Source organism: Myotis nattereri (assembly GCF_964212035.1).
Source record: "Myotis nattereri genome assembly, chromosome: 5".
NCBI lineage: Eukaryota > Metazoa > Chordata > Mammalia > Chiroptera > Vespertilionidae > Myotis > Myotis nattereri.
Genome location: NC_138080.1, coordinates 107,264,765 through 107,276,800, shown reverse-complemented (window position 1 = coordinate 107,276,800; position 12,036 = coordinate 107,264,765). Strand labels below are relative to the sequence as shown.

The following is a 12,036-nucleotide window of genomic DNA, read 5'->3' as shown; positions in this document are numbered from 1 at the left end:
TATTCTTGTTTTCACGTTTTTATTTTATAATGAAACAATACCTTGACATTTCCAGAGCATGCCCCTCAGTGCCAAGGACAAGGCAAGCCCTCCCATCCTGTGTGAGGCAGGAGACACTGTCGTCCACTCTGTGAAGGTGGATACGGGCCGGGTGAGTCCAGCAGGCCTGTGAATTGCACCTGGTAACCCCAGGCCTATGTATCGCTGAAACAAAGCCAGAGGACCCCAGAGTGGAGGCTGATGCCCCCACTCCTTCTCACATCTCTAAAAATAATGGGCTTCTGCGGACCCTACTCTTACCTAAGTGGTGAGAGGAGAGTGGGCCACTTCACTGACTGGTTTCTTGGCTGGCATGTCTTCTTTCAGGACAGGTGCTGCTTGACACCTGCACTTCGCCTGACTCAGTCCTGGGGAGCCCTCACATTCCCGTGTCATTAGCTCCCCACTGGCTGATCGAGGAGGAGGAGGAGGATAGGACTATGAACCTGAAGTGTCACGCACTCACACTGGTTTTACTGCAGTTGACTTTGGCCAATTTCAAGCTTATAGAAAACGATAATATTTATGGTAAGATCAAAGGAGCTGTATGAGCAACAAGCCCCCCTTCCCTGCCCACACAGTGAATGGCCTGGGTGTGACATTTAACCACGATTCTCCACTCCTCCAACATAGGGCCTAATCCCTGACAGCCAGCAATGAACTCCCTCCTGGAACAGCCCAGATTCCTAGCGCATGACAGTGGGTCTCGGCTAGAGGGCAGCTCCTCCCAGCCCCCACTCCCAGAGGTCCTCCTGGCTCTGTGAGCACTATTTGTGCGTCAGTACCTGATGGGAAAGTGTCAGAGGAAATTAGTGACAGAAGCGCTTTGGTCAACTAGCTTATTAGCAAGAGTCCCCTGGTTGGTGCATGTGGTGCCCTCTGGCCAGGCCCACATGCAGCCTGGCCAGGTGGGTTTTCATTGGTGCCTCAGAGCCCAAATCCAGAAGTTCTGGGGCATTCAAGTACTAAGTACCATGGCTGTGATAGGGACAGGCAAAATACCTCAGCACTCTATAGCTGGACCTAATCATGGGAAGGTTGGGGTTTCTCCATCTTGGGTAGCTCTGCATTTGACTAAACAAAAATTTAAAAATTTTAAGTTAAAAGTTAAAATTTATATAATATTTTCATAATTTATATTGCTTAAGATTCTCCTTTGAGTAAACATTACAATGCTACGTAAGAGCAGGTACTTTATAAAATACAAATGTGGTCTTAGCTGCATGCAGGTACAGAAAGCCAGTCCTGAAAGCACAGACTATACCTTATTCTGGCTATTTCGAAAATAATCAGAATATTTAAAAAATGATACAGTAAGGATTAGAACCAAATTTACTGCTCTTTGAACAAAATAGGAAGAAAATACTTTCAGTGATTGAGTTGGTCACTCAATTTATCTTCTTTAAGACAGAAATGTGCAAACCCAACTGTGAAATTGAGAAAATGCATTGATTTGCTAAAGTAGAATACGTTTAAAATCAGGCACCCTCCGGTGAAGCATCATGACAGTACAGGATGCACCACACCTATGACTTCACATGTGAGAACATAAGAAGATCCAGGAGAAGTCTTTGGCCATCTTTTCATCGAATGATTGGTGCTGACCGATCGTTTGTCACTGTTGGTCGGAGTTTCACAGTAGCGAAGGGGTTTTCTCCACTGTGGGGGAAGGAAAAAACGTGCGGAAATACCTCAAGATGGGAATTTTATTTTTTTGGTTAATGCTCACCTGATGATTCCCCCCGCCCCCAATTGATTTTTAGAGAGAGTGGGAGGGAGAGAAATATCGATATGAGAGAGACACATTGATTAGTTGCCTCTGCACACCCCCCCGAACAGGCCAGGATTGAGCCTGCAACCCAGGTATGCAGAAATTGAACCCGAGACCCTTCGGTGCATCGGCCGATGCTGTAAGCCAGCCGTGGGCAAACTATGGCCCGCGGACCGGATCCAGCCTGTTTGAAATGAATAAAACTAAAAAAAAAAAAAAAAAAAAAAAAGACCGTACCCTTTTATGTAATGATGTTTACTTTGAATTTATATTAGTTCACACAAGCACTCCATCCATGCTTTTGTTCCGGCCCTCCGGTCCAGTTTAAGAACCCACTGTGGCCGAGTCAAAAAGTTTGCCCACCCCTGCTGTAAGCACTCGGCAACACCGGGCAGGGAACATGGTTTTAAATGAACTAAATACAAACGGTTGCTCTGCTCTGTAGAGTTATATGCCGGATGGATATCCCGGGCAGTGTTTATCTGATATGAAAAGTTTACTGTGGCAGCTCCCCAGTCCACCTCTTCCAGAACTACCTGAAGTTACAGGAGAGCCCAGCGCTCTGCAGTCCTCTGGAAGGGGGTCGGGTGGGACAGCCACCTAAGACTAGGCCTGGATTACTGTGTTGCCAAGGACAGCAGGTCATCAGGAGACCACCCTTCTGCATCTGGGCAGATGCCTCCCAGGACTGATGAGAGCAAGTGGCTGCATTCTCTTGACCCCACAGGCCTGAGGCTGTTTTCAGGATCGGGCCCCCTGGGCTGTTCACAGGGCAAGGCCCTCTCCGGGACACTACAGGCCACTCGCCAACAGGGAGGGCAGCGTGCCGCTCAAAAGGGCTTTTGGAGGAGTTCACGTACCTGAGGAAAGGAAGCTTGGCAGTCCCGTTTGTGTTATTCTGTGGGAAGATAGAGAAGTTTATGGAAGGCTCATGAAATGAGACATTTTAAACAAGACCTAAAGGTAAAGGCATCTAAAACACAAGGGACTGTTGAAAGCTACGAATGTTTAAAGGTGCCCTGGAGTCTCAATTCATTTGGGACTGTCTAGCTATGTAAATTCACTTCAAAGAATAACAGGAAGAACAGAACATTTTAAAAGATAGTGAGGGACCTGCACCGTGTTGGGCCATCTCACACTCAGGGAGAATAGGCCTGTGGCTCCTTGCCCACAGCCTGTTTCAGGTGCAAAAGTTGTGAGTGCAGCTGGCTTTTTGGGAGCCCAGTCCTGAATGAAGCCATGGGAAAACTGCGTGAAAATGAAACGGGTTTTGGTGCCCACAGACTGGTGCCCAGTGCTCCCCAGAGATCTTGCAGGAAGTTGCACAAAGGGAAGAGAAGAGAAGGACGCGTAAACACTGTCTTTGTCTTCAGGAACCAACAGAGCCTGCAGGTCCCAGGGACTTGGGGTCTCCCAGTGGGGCCAGGGGCCTCCTTTCCTTCCTTCCCAAAAGCTTACAGGCTAAGAATCCGCTTTGAACCTGCTCTAGGAAAGCACTGCTCTGAGCACCTGTTACTCAGATGCCGCCCAGGAGAGGGCAGTGTGCCACTGTCTGACAGGGGCTGACAGACCAGACCTGACTGAAAGCTCCCAGGCTCCCCGTGGTCAGGGCACAGGCCTCTGAACACTGACTACAGCTCCTTGCACGTCATGTCCCGCTGCCCGCCAGCTGGGGTTTGAAGGTCATGCCTTGCCCAAGCCCACACACCAGGGCTCCTTGGGAGGCCTCTACCGGGTTTTGGACCTACTGACTCTCAAGGCAGAGGGTTAGGGACACGGGTTCACACCTGCGCCTGCTGTCTCTGGGCCTCTGAGGACCCACATCTTATACCTTGAACCTCGGGACCAGCCAGCTCATCCTGATGGCGGCCCCAGCACCAGGAGGCAGAGTCCTGGCTCTCTTCTCACTGAAGCACATCCTAGCAGGGCTTACATGGGCTCCTCCCACAGGGCACGCAGGCCCCAGAGCAAGCACTCCTGGTGCCGTGCTCACATTCTGTGATTTAGAGATAAATATACACCAGGACACGTGTCGCGCGAGCGCTCCAACACTGCCAAACAGGAAGCCCAGAACGGAGGTACGGGGTCCCACGTGAAAAGGTCCCTGAGGTCAGGAGGAAGGGCAGCCGAGTCCTCTTGGCCTGGGAAGTGCACTTCCTGCTAAACCAGAATCCGCAGGCTTGCCTCCAGGTGACACACTGGGAACCACAGCCTCCTGCCTTTCCTCAGGGTGGGACAGTGTCGCTCTCCCTTGGGTATCACGCCTGAGGTTCTGCCCTGAACCGGAAACACCCCACCTGGGAGCAGCCCAAGGGTCCTCAAGGCAAACCCTCAGGGCTTGTTCAGAGGGCCTCTGCCCCCGGGAGCTTCGGAGGAGTTAGCGCCTTGTGTCACCTGGTGCAAGAGAAGTAGCACAGTCCATCCTGGGAAGAAAGGTGACAACTTGTGCTAAGGAGGAGGGCACGATGACCTAAGACAACAGCTGGAAACCATCGAGCGCCGGGTCATGGTCTGGTTCTGGTGCTGCCTACACCTGCTGCTTTGTGAAAAGTCACTGTGCACTTTTCTTCATATGGTATTCCTCAATGTCTGCCATAAAAATAGGACCGTTTCAAAGGTTTCCCCTTTAACATCTACCAAGTCTACACTGTCCCAGACCTGCCTCTCTCCCCTTCCCCCTGCAGTGAAAGGCACCTCCAGGCCGGCGTGGCACTGCCCTCACTCCTCCAGAGGAGAGCTCACGCTAGATCCGAGGGTCTGCAGAACCTCCCCACCTCACCTGAGCACAACCCATCCCTCTTACTGGTTGACGCTGGAGCCCCGGAGGGGTGTCTGTCCTGCCTGCTGCCCCACAGCGCCCATCTGAGCGTGTCCCTCCACTGGCTCGCTGAGGCCGAGCAGTGGGGTTTGGGGTCTCCTGGCCTCTGCACGCCCCCGCCCCCGCCCCCATGTCACCAGGCAAATGCACCTTGTCCTGAGCAACACCGAGGTCTCTGCAGGCCTCTCCTGGTGCCCCTGCCCTGGACCTGAGCGGTCCTGCATGGCGCCTGCAAGCCTAGGTGCTGCCTCCTTGTCCCTGTCCCCTCAGGACATGCATAGTGCAGACACGCGGCGTGAGCTCAGACCAGCTCTGTGGACCTAAACCGTTCGAGGTCCCACAGTCAATGGGCAGAACTGCTCCTGCGCAGGGCGTGTCCTCTGAGGCGGTGGTGTGCGTCCTGTCTCATGCTTCCCCTCGGACTTCCAACGCAAGGCTCTGCGCACCGGCCCCTCGGGCTGGGCCGGCTCCCCTGGCCTCGTAGGCACAGCCTGTTGCGTGTTCTGTGTCCCCTCTTGGCAGCCAGCATGGTGCTGGGCCAGAGTGCACTCGACAGGAGGTTACCAAGGCACGAAACCAGATGCCGACAGGTCAGGCATGTCATGAGGGGTGGAGTGGCGGTCCAGGGGACACAAGGACAGGCAAGGCTTGTGACTGCACAGCAAGACAACCCCCACCAGCTGACCATGGCCAAGCAGGAATCGGCAGAGTGGGGCACATCCTGATTTCCCAAACCCAAGTCCACCTGGAGTGGGCACTTGCTGACTCACATGGCATCCATCCCACCCAGATTTCTGCTGGGATGTCCCTCACAGGCCCACCTGCCTTGAAGAGGACCAGTTGCTCCGAGCTTACCAGTGATCTTGGGCAGCTCAGGCCACCAGCACAGCCCGTTTCCCAGATGGAAGGCAGAACTCCGGGCAAGGGATCTGTGGCCCCCCAGGCAGGGTGAGAGACACCCTGAGGGCACCTTTGGAGCCTGCCCTCTCTGTCCTGCTCCCTGGCAACAGCCTCCCTTCATCTCTGAGGCCAGCGGGAGGTGAGCTGTCACCTGCCACACCTGACCCTGTGCTAAATGTTACAGCACATGCCAGTCCTCGGCTGTGGCCGGACTTATCCCAGTTCACAACCTCCAACCTAGTTCAACCCCTCTATTCTTAAACTGGGGACCCGGAAGCCTGGCCAGGGGAAAAGGCAACTACCTGGAGTCACAGGCTCTTTCTGAAACCAAGGTGCCCACTTCGTGGAGTGGAAGGTGGATGCAAACAAGGCGGCTGACAGGGCCTGCACAGGCCCTTTCGGGTCAGCAAACGTGCGCTTTGAAGCGAAAGCAGGCCTAGCTGTTCAACAGCCTTTTAGAGTCTCTTATCTGATTATTTAAACGGCTGCCACTACAGTAGGGAACACACACTTGCTTCAGCCCCACAGCCACGCCCTTGCCCCGCAGCTCACAGGGCAGCCTCGCAGCTGTCTAGGTTCGTGGTGCAGGAACGTCCCACCCACGGTATCGGGTGTGCAGTGGACTTAGCCTAAATGTCCTGGTGTTTAAACAAAACTCGACAGTAACTGACAGTAATGATGGCTGCCTCTATAGAAACTACGTAGAGCAATGTTTTGCCTGCTCCCATGGACCCAGCCTTTGGCTGACAGAGAACATACTTTCCCCATCAGCAGCAGCTGGGTACGCATCTGGTTTAGGAAAGATAAACAACCAGTCCAGTTGGGCGCAAGAAGTTTTCATACAAAATTCCAGGACCATGTCCCCGCCGCCCTCAGGGCCCGGGCAGGGGCCAGCCATGGTATGTACTTCCCGAGCACCATGCTCTTAGGTTTTCAACTGGAACGTGGTCTGTTCTGTGCGACCTGTGCCTGACTGCCCAGCATGGTGGCCATGGGCCATATATGACCAGATTAAAAGTGAACAAATTTAAAGTAGGAAATCCCATTCCTTAGCTGCACCGCCCATTCTCCGGGGCTCCACTGCCCCGGGCCCTGTGGCTACTCTTCTGGGCAGTGCAGTTCTGGAATGTTTGTCTGCTCTGTAAGTCTCCAGTTTAATGTACTGAAGAAGCACTTCTCGTCTTTTCTGCTCAGACACACGGAAGATTGGAGCCTGTGCCTCCTGCTGTTGCCAAGAGGCTGTTAAAGCCAGGTATTCCCACCTCTCCCGAGGTCACGAGGTCACGGTGGAGCAGAACCGGTTCTCTGCCCGCCCCCAGCTGAGTTCCTGGCACTGGCGCCCCTGGGGGAGGCGGTCTAACTGGCTGAAGGGTATGGCAGAGGCAACGTGAGGGTGTGTGCTGGAGACAGAGTTTCGTTTTTACTCTTTTGCAGTTTGCACAGGATCATCGAGTATCACTTCAGAGACGCTAGTGACAGACATATGAGCCAGTCCTTTAACTTCGCTGGCACCTGTGACACGCCCTCTGCTTGCTTCTGGACCATTGCCCTCTCCATTCCAAGGTCAGACGCACGGTCTGACATTAGGAGCAGTGACCGTCCTGGAATCACGGCCAGCAGTGCCTCAAGCCCTCCAGCTTTGGCTGACTTTCTCTCAAGTCGACGCCTCTTTTCTTGTGACTGCTGTTAAATGGAGTTTCCAACACCCCCCAGATCAGAAAAATAAAACAGCAGCTTGTCAGCACCTCATAAACAGTACATGGTACTTGTCTCACCAACAGTGTTCTGATGGGAGACACTGGTCAGAACTGCGATTCCCAATCTGCTCTGGGATCTCAGTAAGCTGCTCTCACCTTTCTGGGCCTTAACAAGGCCCCACAATGCCTCCTGGGACGTTAGAAAGTGGGCCCACGCCCAGGAGGCACTGAGGGCAGGAGGGGTGTGGAGGCGCCATCCACAGGCCGGCACCGGGGCACCATTTGGGTCCCAGGCCAGCAGCTCGCCGGGGCCAGGGCAGTGCTAGGACCCCACTGTGTATGGATGCTGGGGAGAAACATCTACTCTAAACATACTTGCCCCTGCCCATCTCACAGGAAACAGAATGAAATGTTAACAGCAGTTATCTGATTATAGATAACTAAAATTTTCTTTTCAATACTTAGTGTATGTTTCCCAAAATTTCTACCCAAACAGAAATTCTCTGGGTTATTTTTATAAGCAGAAAAAGTGTTACTTTCAAAAGTATTTTAAATACGGTATAATGATTAAACATTTTAATTTTTACCAACTTGGACTTGGCTCTTCAGCCACAACCTGCAGCTGTGACTGCCAGGCAGGTGTAGAAAATACTCAAACATAGGTTTGCTGACTTAGAGTAGCAGGGGATGGATAAAGGTTAACGCAGGAGTTCATCCTTATCTGTCTCAAGAGTGGCATCATCCATCAGTTTATCTGTAGTAGACTTTTTTTACACAGAACTGCACCATAAAGCTATTTCTTTCTATGTTTAACAGTTTGACAAATCATAAACTATATAAATACCCCCATGAAAGATAACTTTCAATCTGTTTAGCAAATGTGGGAAGAGGGTCTCTAAAATTGCAGGTACTTTAAAAAAACCACAGATAGCTTTGTTTTTTCCTGAATACAGTCATGCTTGCAGGGCCCTGATTATTTTTAATTATTCAGAACCTTGGTCCAAAACAATTTTTTTTTCTAGTAGTTAAATGAGTACCTTAATTTCAGATAAGAACGTTTTTCCTTTATAATGTTAGCATGTTAAAGATCTGGAGCTCAAAATTACATGTTATTTTTTTAAAAAGTCTCCAAAATATGTAAACATGAGTAAATCAGACCTGCTCCCAGAGTTCCAACAAAACTGGTTTCTCTGTGTAGGCTACACGAGTTAGTCACTAGGCCTGTCAGTTCTCACCTGTCAATCCCCCTCCCATCTGCATGGAACCTCCTCTCCCCATGACCGCGTGCCTCCGGCCCACCTCCGGCTCCAGCACACCCTCGGGTGGAGGGAGGACAGCGGCAGCCCACGCTTCCGGCTCAGCGCTCCACTCCTGGCCTGTCTATCCTACTGCTTCTTGGACCACCGCCCCAGACAGCACCCAGCCACCCAAGTTCCCAGAATGCATGCCTGCAGGCCTCGTGTTTGGTCAGAGCTCTTCCTTTGAATGTGGCTCAACCACCTGCCCCCCAGATGCTGCCTTTGATGCTTGCCAGGAGCCGAGTCCTGCCACCTCCTGTCACCTCTTCACCCTGCACCTCTATACACACAATCAACACCTGTTCACTGGGCTCAACTGCTGGGCTGGCCTCACTCCTATTCATCTCCCCAGAGCCCAGCCCAGGGCCTGGACCACCCTAAGCCACCAGTGATGCCCAGTGGATGAGCTCCAGGGCAAAGGTCCCCGCACGTGACCCAGAGCCCTCCCTTCAGGGCGCCTTCCTTCACAAACTGTCTTGATGTTTAGAAAGAAGTCTGGTTGGGCACAGTAGTCAGATGCTGTAGTAATTTTTGTTGCCAAAGCTGTAAATGTGACCTCACTGTCGGTATCGACTATACTGGCTTGTGTGATAAACTCGCTTTTTATGGAAGGTTTCCATAATCATTAAGAGTCCAAGAACATTCACTGTTCTAACAGCTGTAAAGTCAGTGACAACTGAGGTTGCCACTGGAACTCACACAAGCAGGGCTTTTTCATGAGATATCTGGGGCTTCTAAATGTTCTTTTTAAATGAAACCAAAGCCTACAGGCTGTGAAATGAAAGACTGAAAAGGCCTCTAGCCTGCAAGACAGAGTCGGCCTGCCCGAGGGACCAGGGAGTGCTGGCCTCACAGCACCAGGTCGGGCAGTGCGTCCTCTTCGATTCACGGGAAAGTGCAAAGGACCGCTGCTAGTTCTTCCTCAAATGTGGGGTGGACCTCACTGCCAGGCCATCGGGTGTGGGGCTTTGGTGGGAGACTTCAGGTTACTGATGGCGTGGAGATGGCGTGTGGAAGGGAGAGGCGGTTTCGGGAGACAGAAGGCTGGGAGCAGGCAGGGAGTGTGAACTGAGGACCCCTGCACGGGTCCAGGTGGGAAGGGCAGAGGCTTCCACGTGGAACTGACCCAGAGGAGGCTTGGTGAGCGCACAGCACCAGGTCGCCTCCGAGCAACCCCACCCGGCCCTCAGGAGGAAGCTGTGAGCCTCCAGTTCTGCAGCTCAAGGAGGGCGGGGACCCCAGGGTGGGCACTGTTCGCAGGCCTCAGCTTCCTGGGCAGTCTCAGCCCTTCCAAGGCAGCATTCCTTATGGACAGTCTGTTTGGATGAGCCAACAAAAAGGTTTAAAAATAAAGTTAGGCCTCATTTGAAGTCCAAATGCTAAATAATGAATGTCATCATTGACTCTACTGGTATTTAAAAATGCGATCTTTCAATTTATCTAATTCAGTGTAGTAAGAACTACATCAATGCTTTCTTCATCCACCTTTATCCACATGGTAAAAATGCTGAGAAGTAAAACATGCTATCATTTTCTAAAATTGGCAACTGTCTGCATTCGCCAAAATGCCAGTGTTTTTATTTGTAATTCCAGCAATATGATTTTGGGGCAAGATTCTTTTTACCTTAAAAGGCATCATATGAGCCCTAACCGGTTTGGCTCAGTAGATAGAGCATCGGCCTGCGGACTGAAAGGTCCCAGGTTCGATTCCGGTCAAGGGCATGTACCTTGGTTGCGGGCACATCCCCAGTAGGGGGTGTGCAGAAGGCAGCTGATCGATGTTTCTAACTGTCTATCCCTCTTCCTTCCTCTCTGTAAAAAAAAAAATCAATAAAATATATTTTTTAAAAAAGGCATCATACGACCTTAATAAAGTAATGGAGCAGGTGATCATCAATGGCTGCTAATGGCACAAGAAGAGGGACAATCGGACACATGTGCCTCCGGACGGACTAGCCATGGCCAATGAAATGGTCTAGCAAAACAAAACAGGCTCGCCGAAACCGGTTTGGCTCAGTGGATAGAGCGTCAGCCTGCGGACTGAAAGGTCCCAGGTTCGATTCCGGTCAAGGGCATGTACCTGGGTTGCGGGCACATCCCCAGTGGGGGATGTGCAGGAGGCGGCTGGTCGATGTTTCTCTCTCATCGATGTTTCTGACTATCTCTCTCCCTTCCTCTCTGTAAAAAATCAATAAAATATATTTAAAAAAAAACAAAACACAAAAAAACCCAAAACAGGCTAACAAAACAACAGCAGGCTCTGATCAAGGCTGGAAATACAGGAGGAAGGGGAATGTGGACAAGGACACCATGAGCTGCAGTCGGGAAAACCCAGTCGGGACGGACACCTGCAGGACTACAACTTGCTTCTACCCATAAGTTACAGGAACGACAGACAGGGGATTTGTAGATAGACAAACACTTGTCATGAGACTCAGCGACCAACCGTAACGTATGGAGCTGACCCAGATTCAGATTCAAACAAATATATTGTCAAATTTTTCACGAGACAATCAGAAACTGGAAGTGACTGGTTGATGATACTCGGGAATTACTGTCAGTTTTTAAAGATATGACCATTGGTACTGTGGTCATATTTTTTTAAAAAGGACCTTTAAGATACTTATAGGTGAAATGATAGGGGGTTCGGCATTAGCTTCAAATTGATCTGGGAGTGAGTGGGGGAGAGCTGAATACAAGATAGGTAGGCGGAGTGGCTACTGGAATTAGATTACTAGGTCACTGGGTTATTCTTTTCACTTTCATGTTGCTTGAATTTTCCTATAACGAAGTTGAAAATCAAACACAACCGGAAGGTGCTGGAGACACACAGGTCACACTGGACCAACCTGGACCCTGAGTTTGGGACGTGCAGCTGTAAAAGTTTTTTTCTCTAAGCAAAAGGAACTTTTATATTTTTAGGAATGCCTTAAGGTCATTTCCAAATAGTTTGAATATTGTTTTAAAACATACTAGGGCCTTTAATAAAATAGCATTTGATATCTTTGCCCTTTCAAGCAATAGCTCCCTCCATGCTGACAGAATGGAATAGCTCCATTTTCAACAGCCACGTGTCCTCCTTTTGAACAGTTTTTGGAGTTAGCTATTTGGGGTAATTTGGAATGAAAAAGCTGCAAACAATATACAGTGCAGTGAGCTTATCAAAGAAGGGAAGCTAGAAAAGATGTAGTTGAATGAGCTTTCAAAGCCTGGCATTTCCTGGACCAGAGCAGGGCACTGCAGCCTGGGAAAAGGCAGGCATGTTCCAGACATCTGAAGGCTCACACAAAACATGGCCATTTTTAGGAGGGATCCCAGTTCAGAGAGCCCACTTATGCACCATTCACAGGTGAACAAGACCACCAGTAGTGGTGGTGATGGGGACTGAGCTGAGAATCCCTCTCCCCTGTCCCCCGGCCATGAGAAGCAGGGAGATGGCTTCTACACGCATCACAGAAAGGACCAAACACTGGCTGGAAGAGAACTAAAAAGCACCCACTGCGTGGATTACCA

The 12,036-nt window shown here is 50.8% G+C and overlaps 1 protein-coding gene across 1 annotated transcript in view; it reads right to left on the bottom strand.

Moving 5' to 3' along the window:
* Window positions 1–12: 12 nt before the first annotated feature.
* BAIAP2L1 (BAR/IMD domain containing adaptor protein 2 like 1) overlaps window positions 13–12,036 on the bottom strand; it is a 76,223-nt gene continuing 64,199 nt past the window's right edge. The window contains exons 13-14 of the mRNA XM_081093145.1: window positions 2,671–2,708; window positions 13–1,698 (exon numbers count right to left, since the gene is read on the bottom strand). Coding sequence (XP_080949271.1) covers window positions 1,623–1,698; window positions 2,671–2,708 — 114 coding nt within the window. The 3' untranslated portion in view covers window positions 13–1,622. The remainder of the gene's footprint in view (window positions 1,699–2,670; window positions 2,709–12,036) is intronic.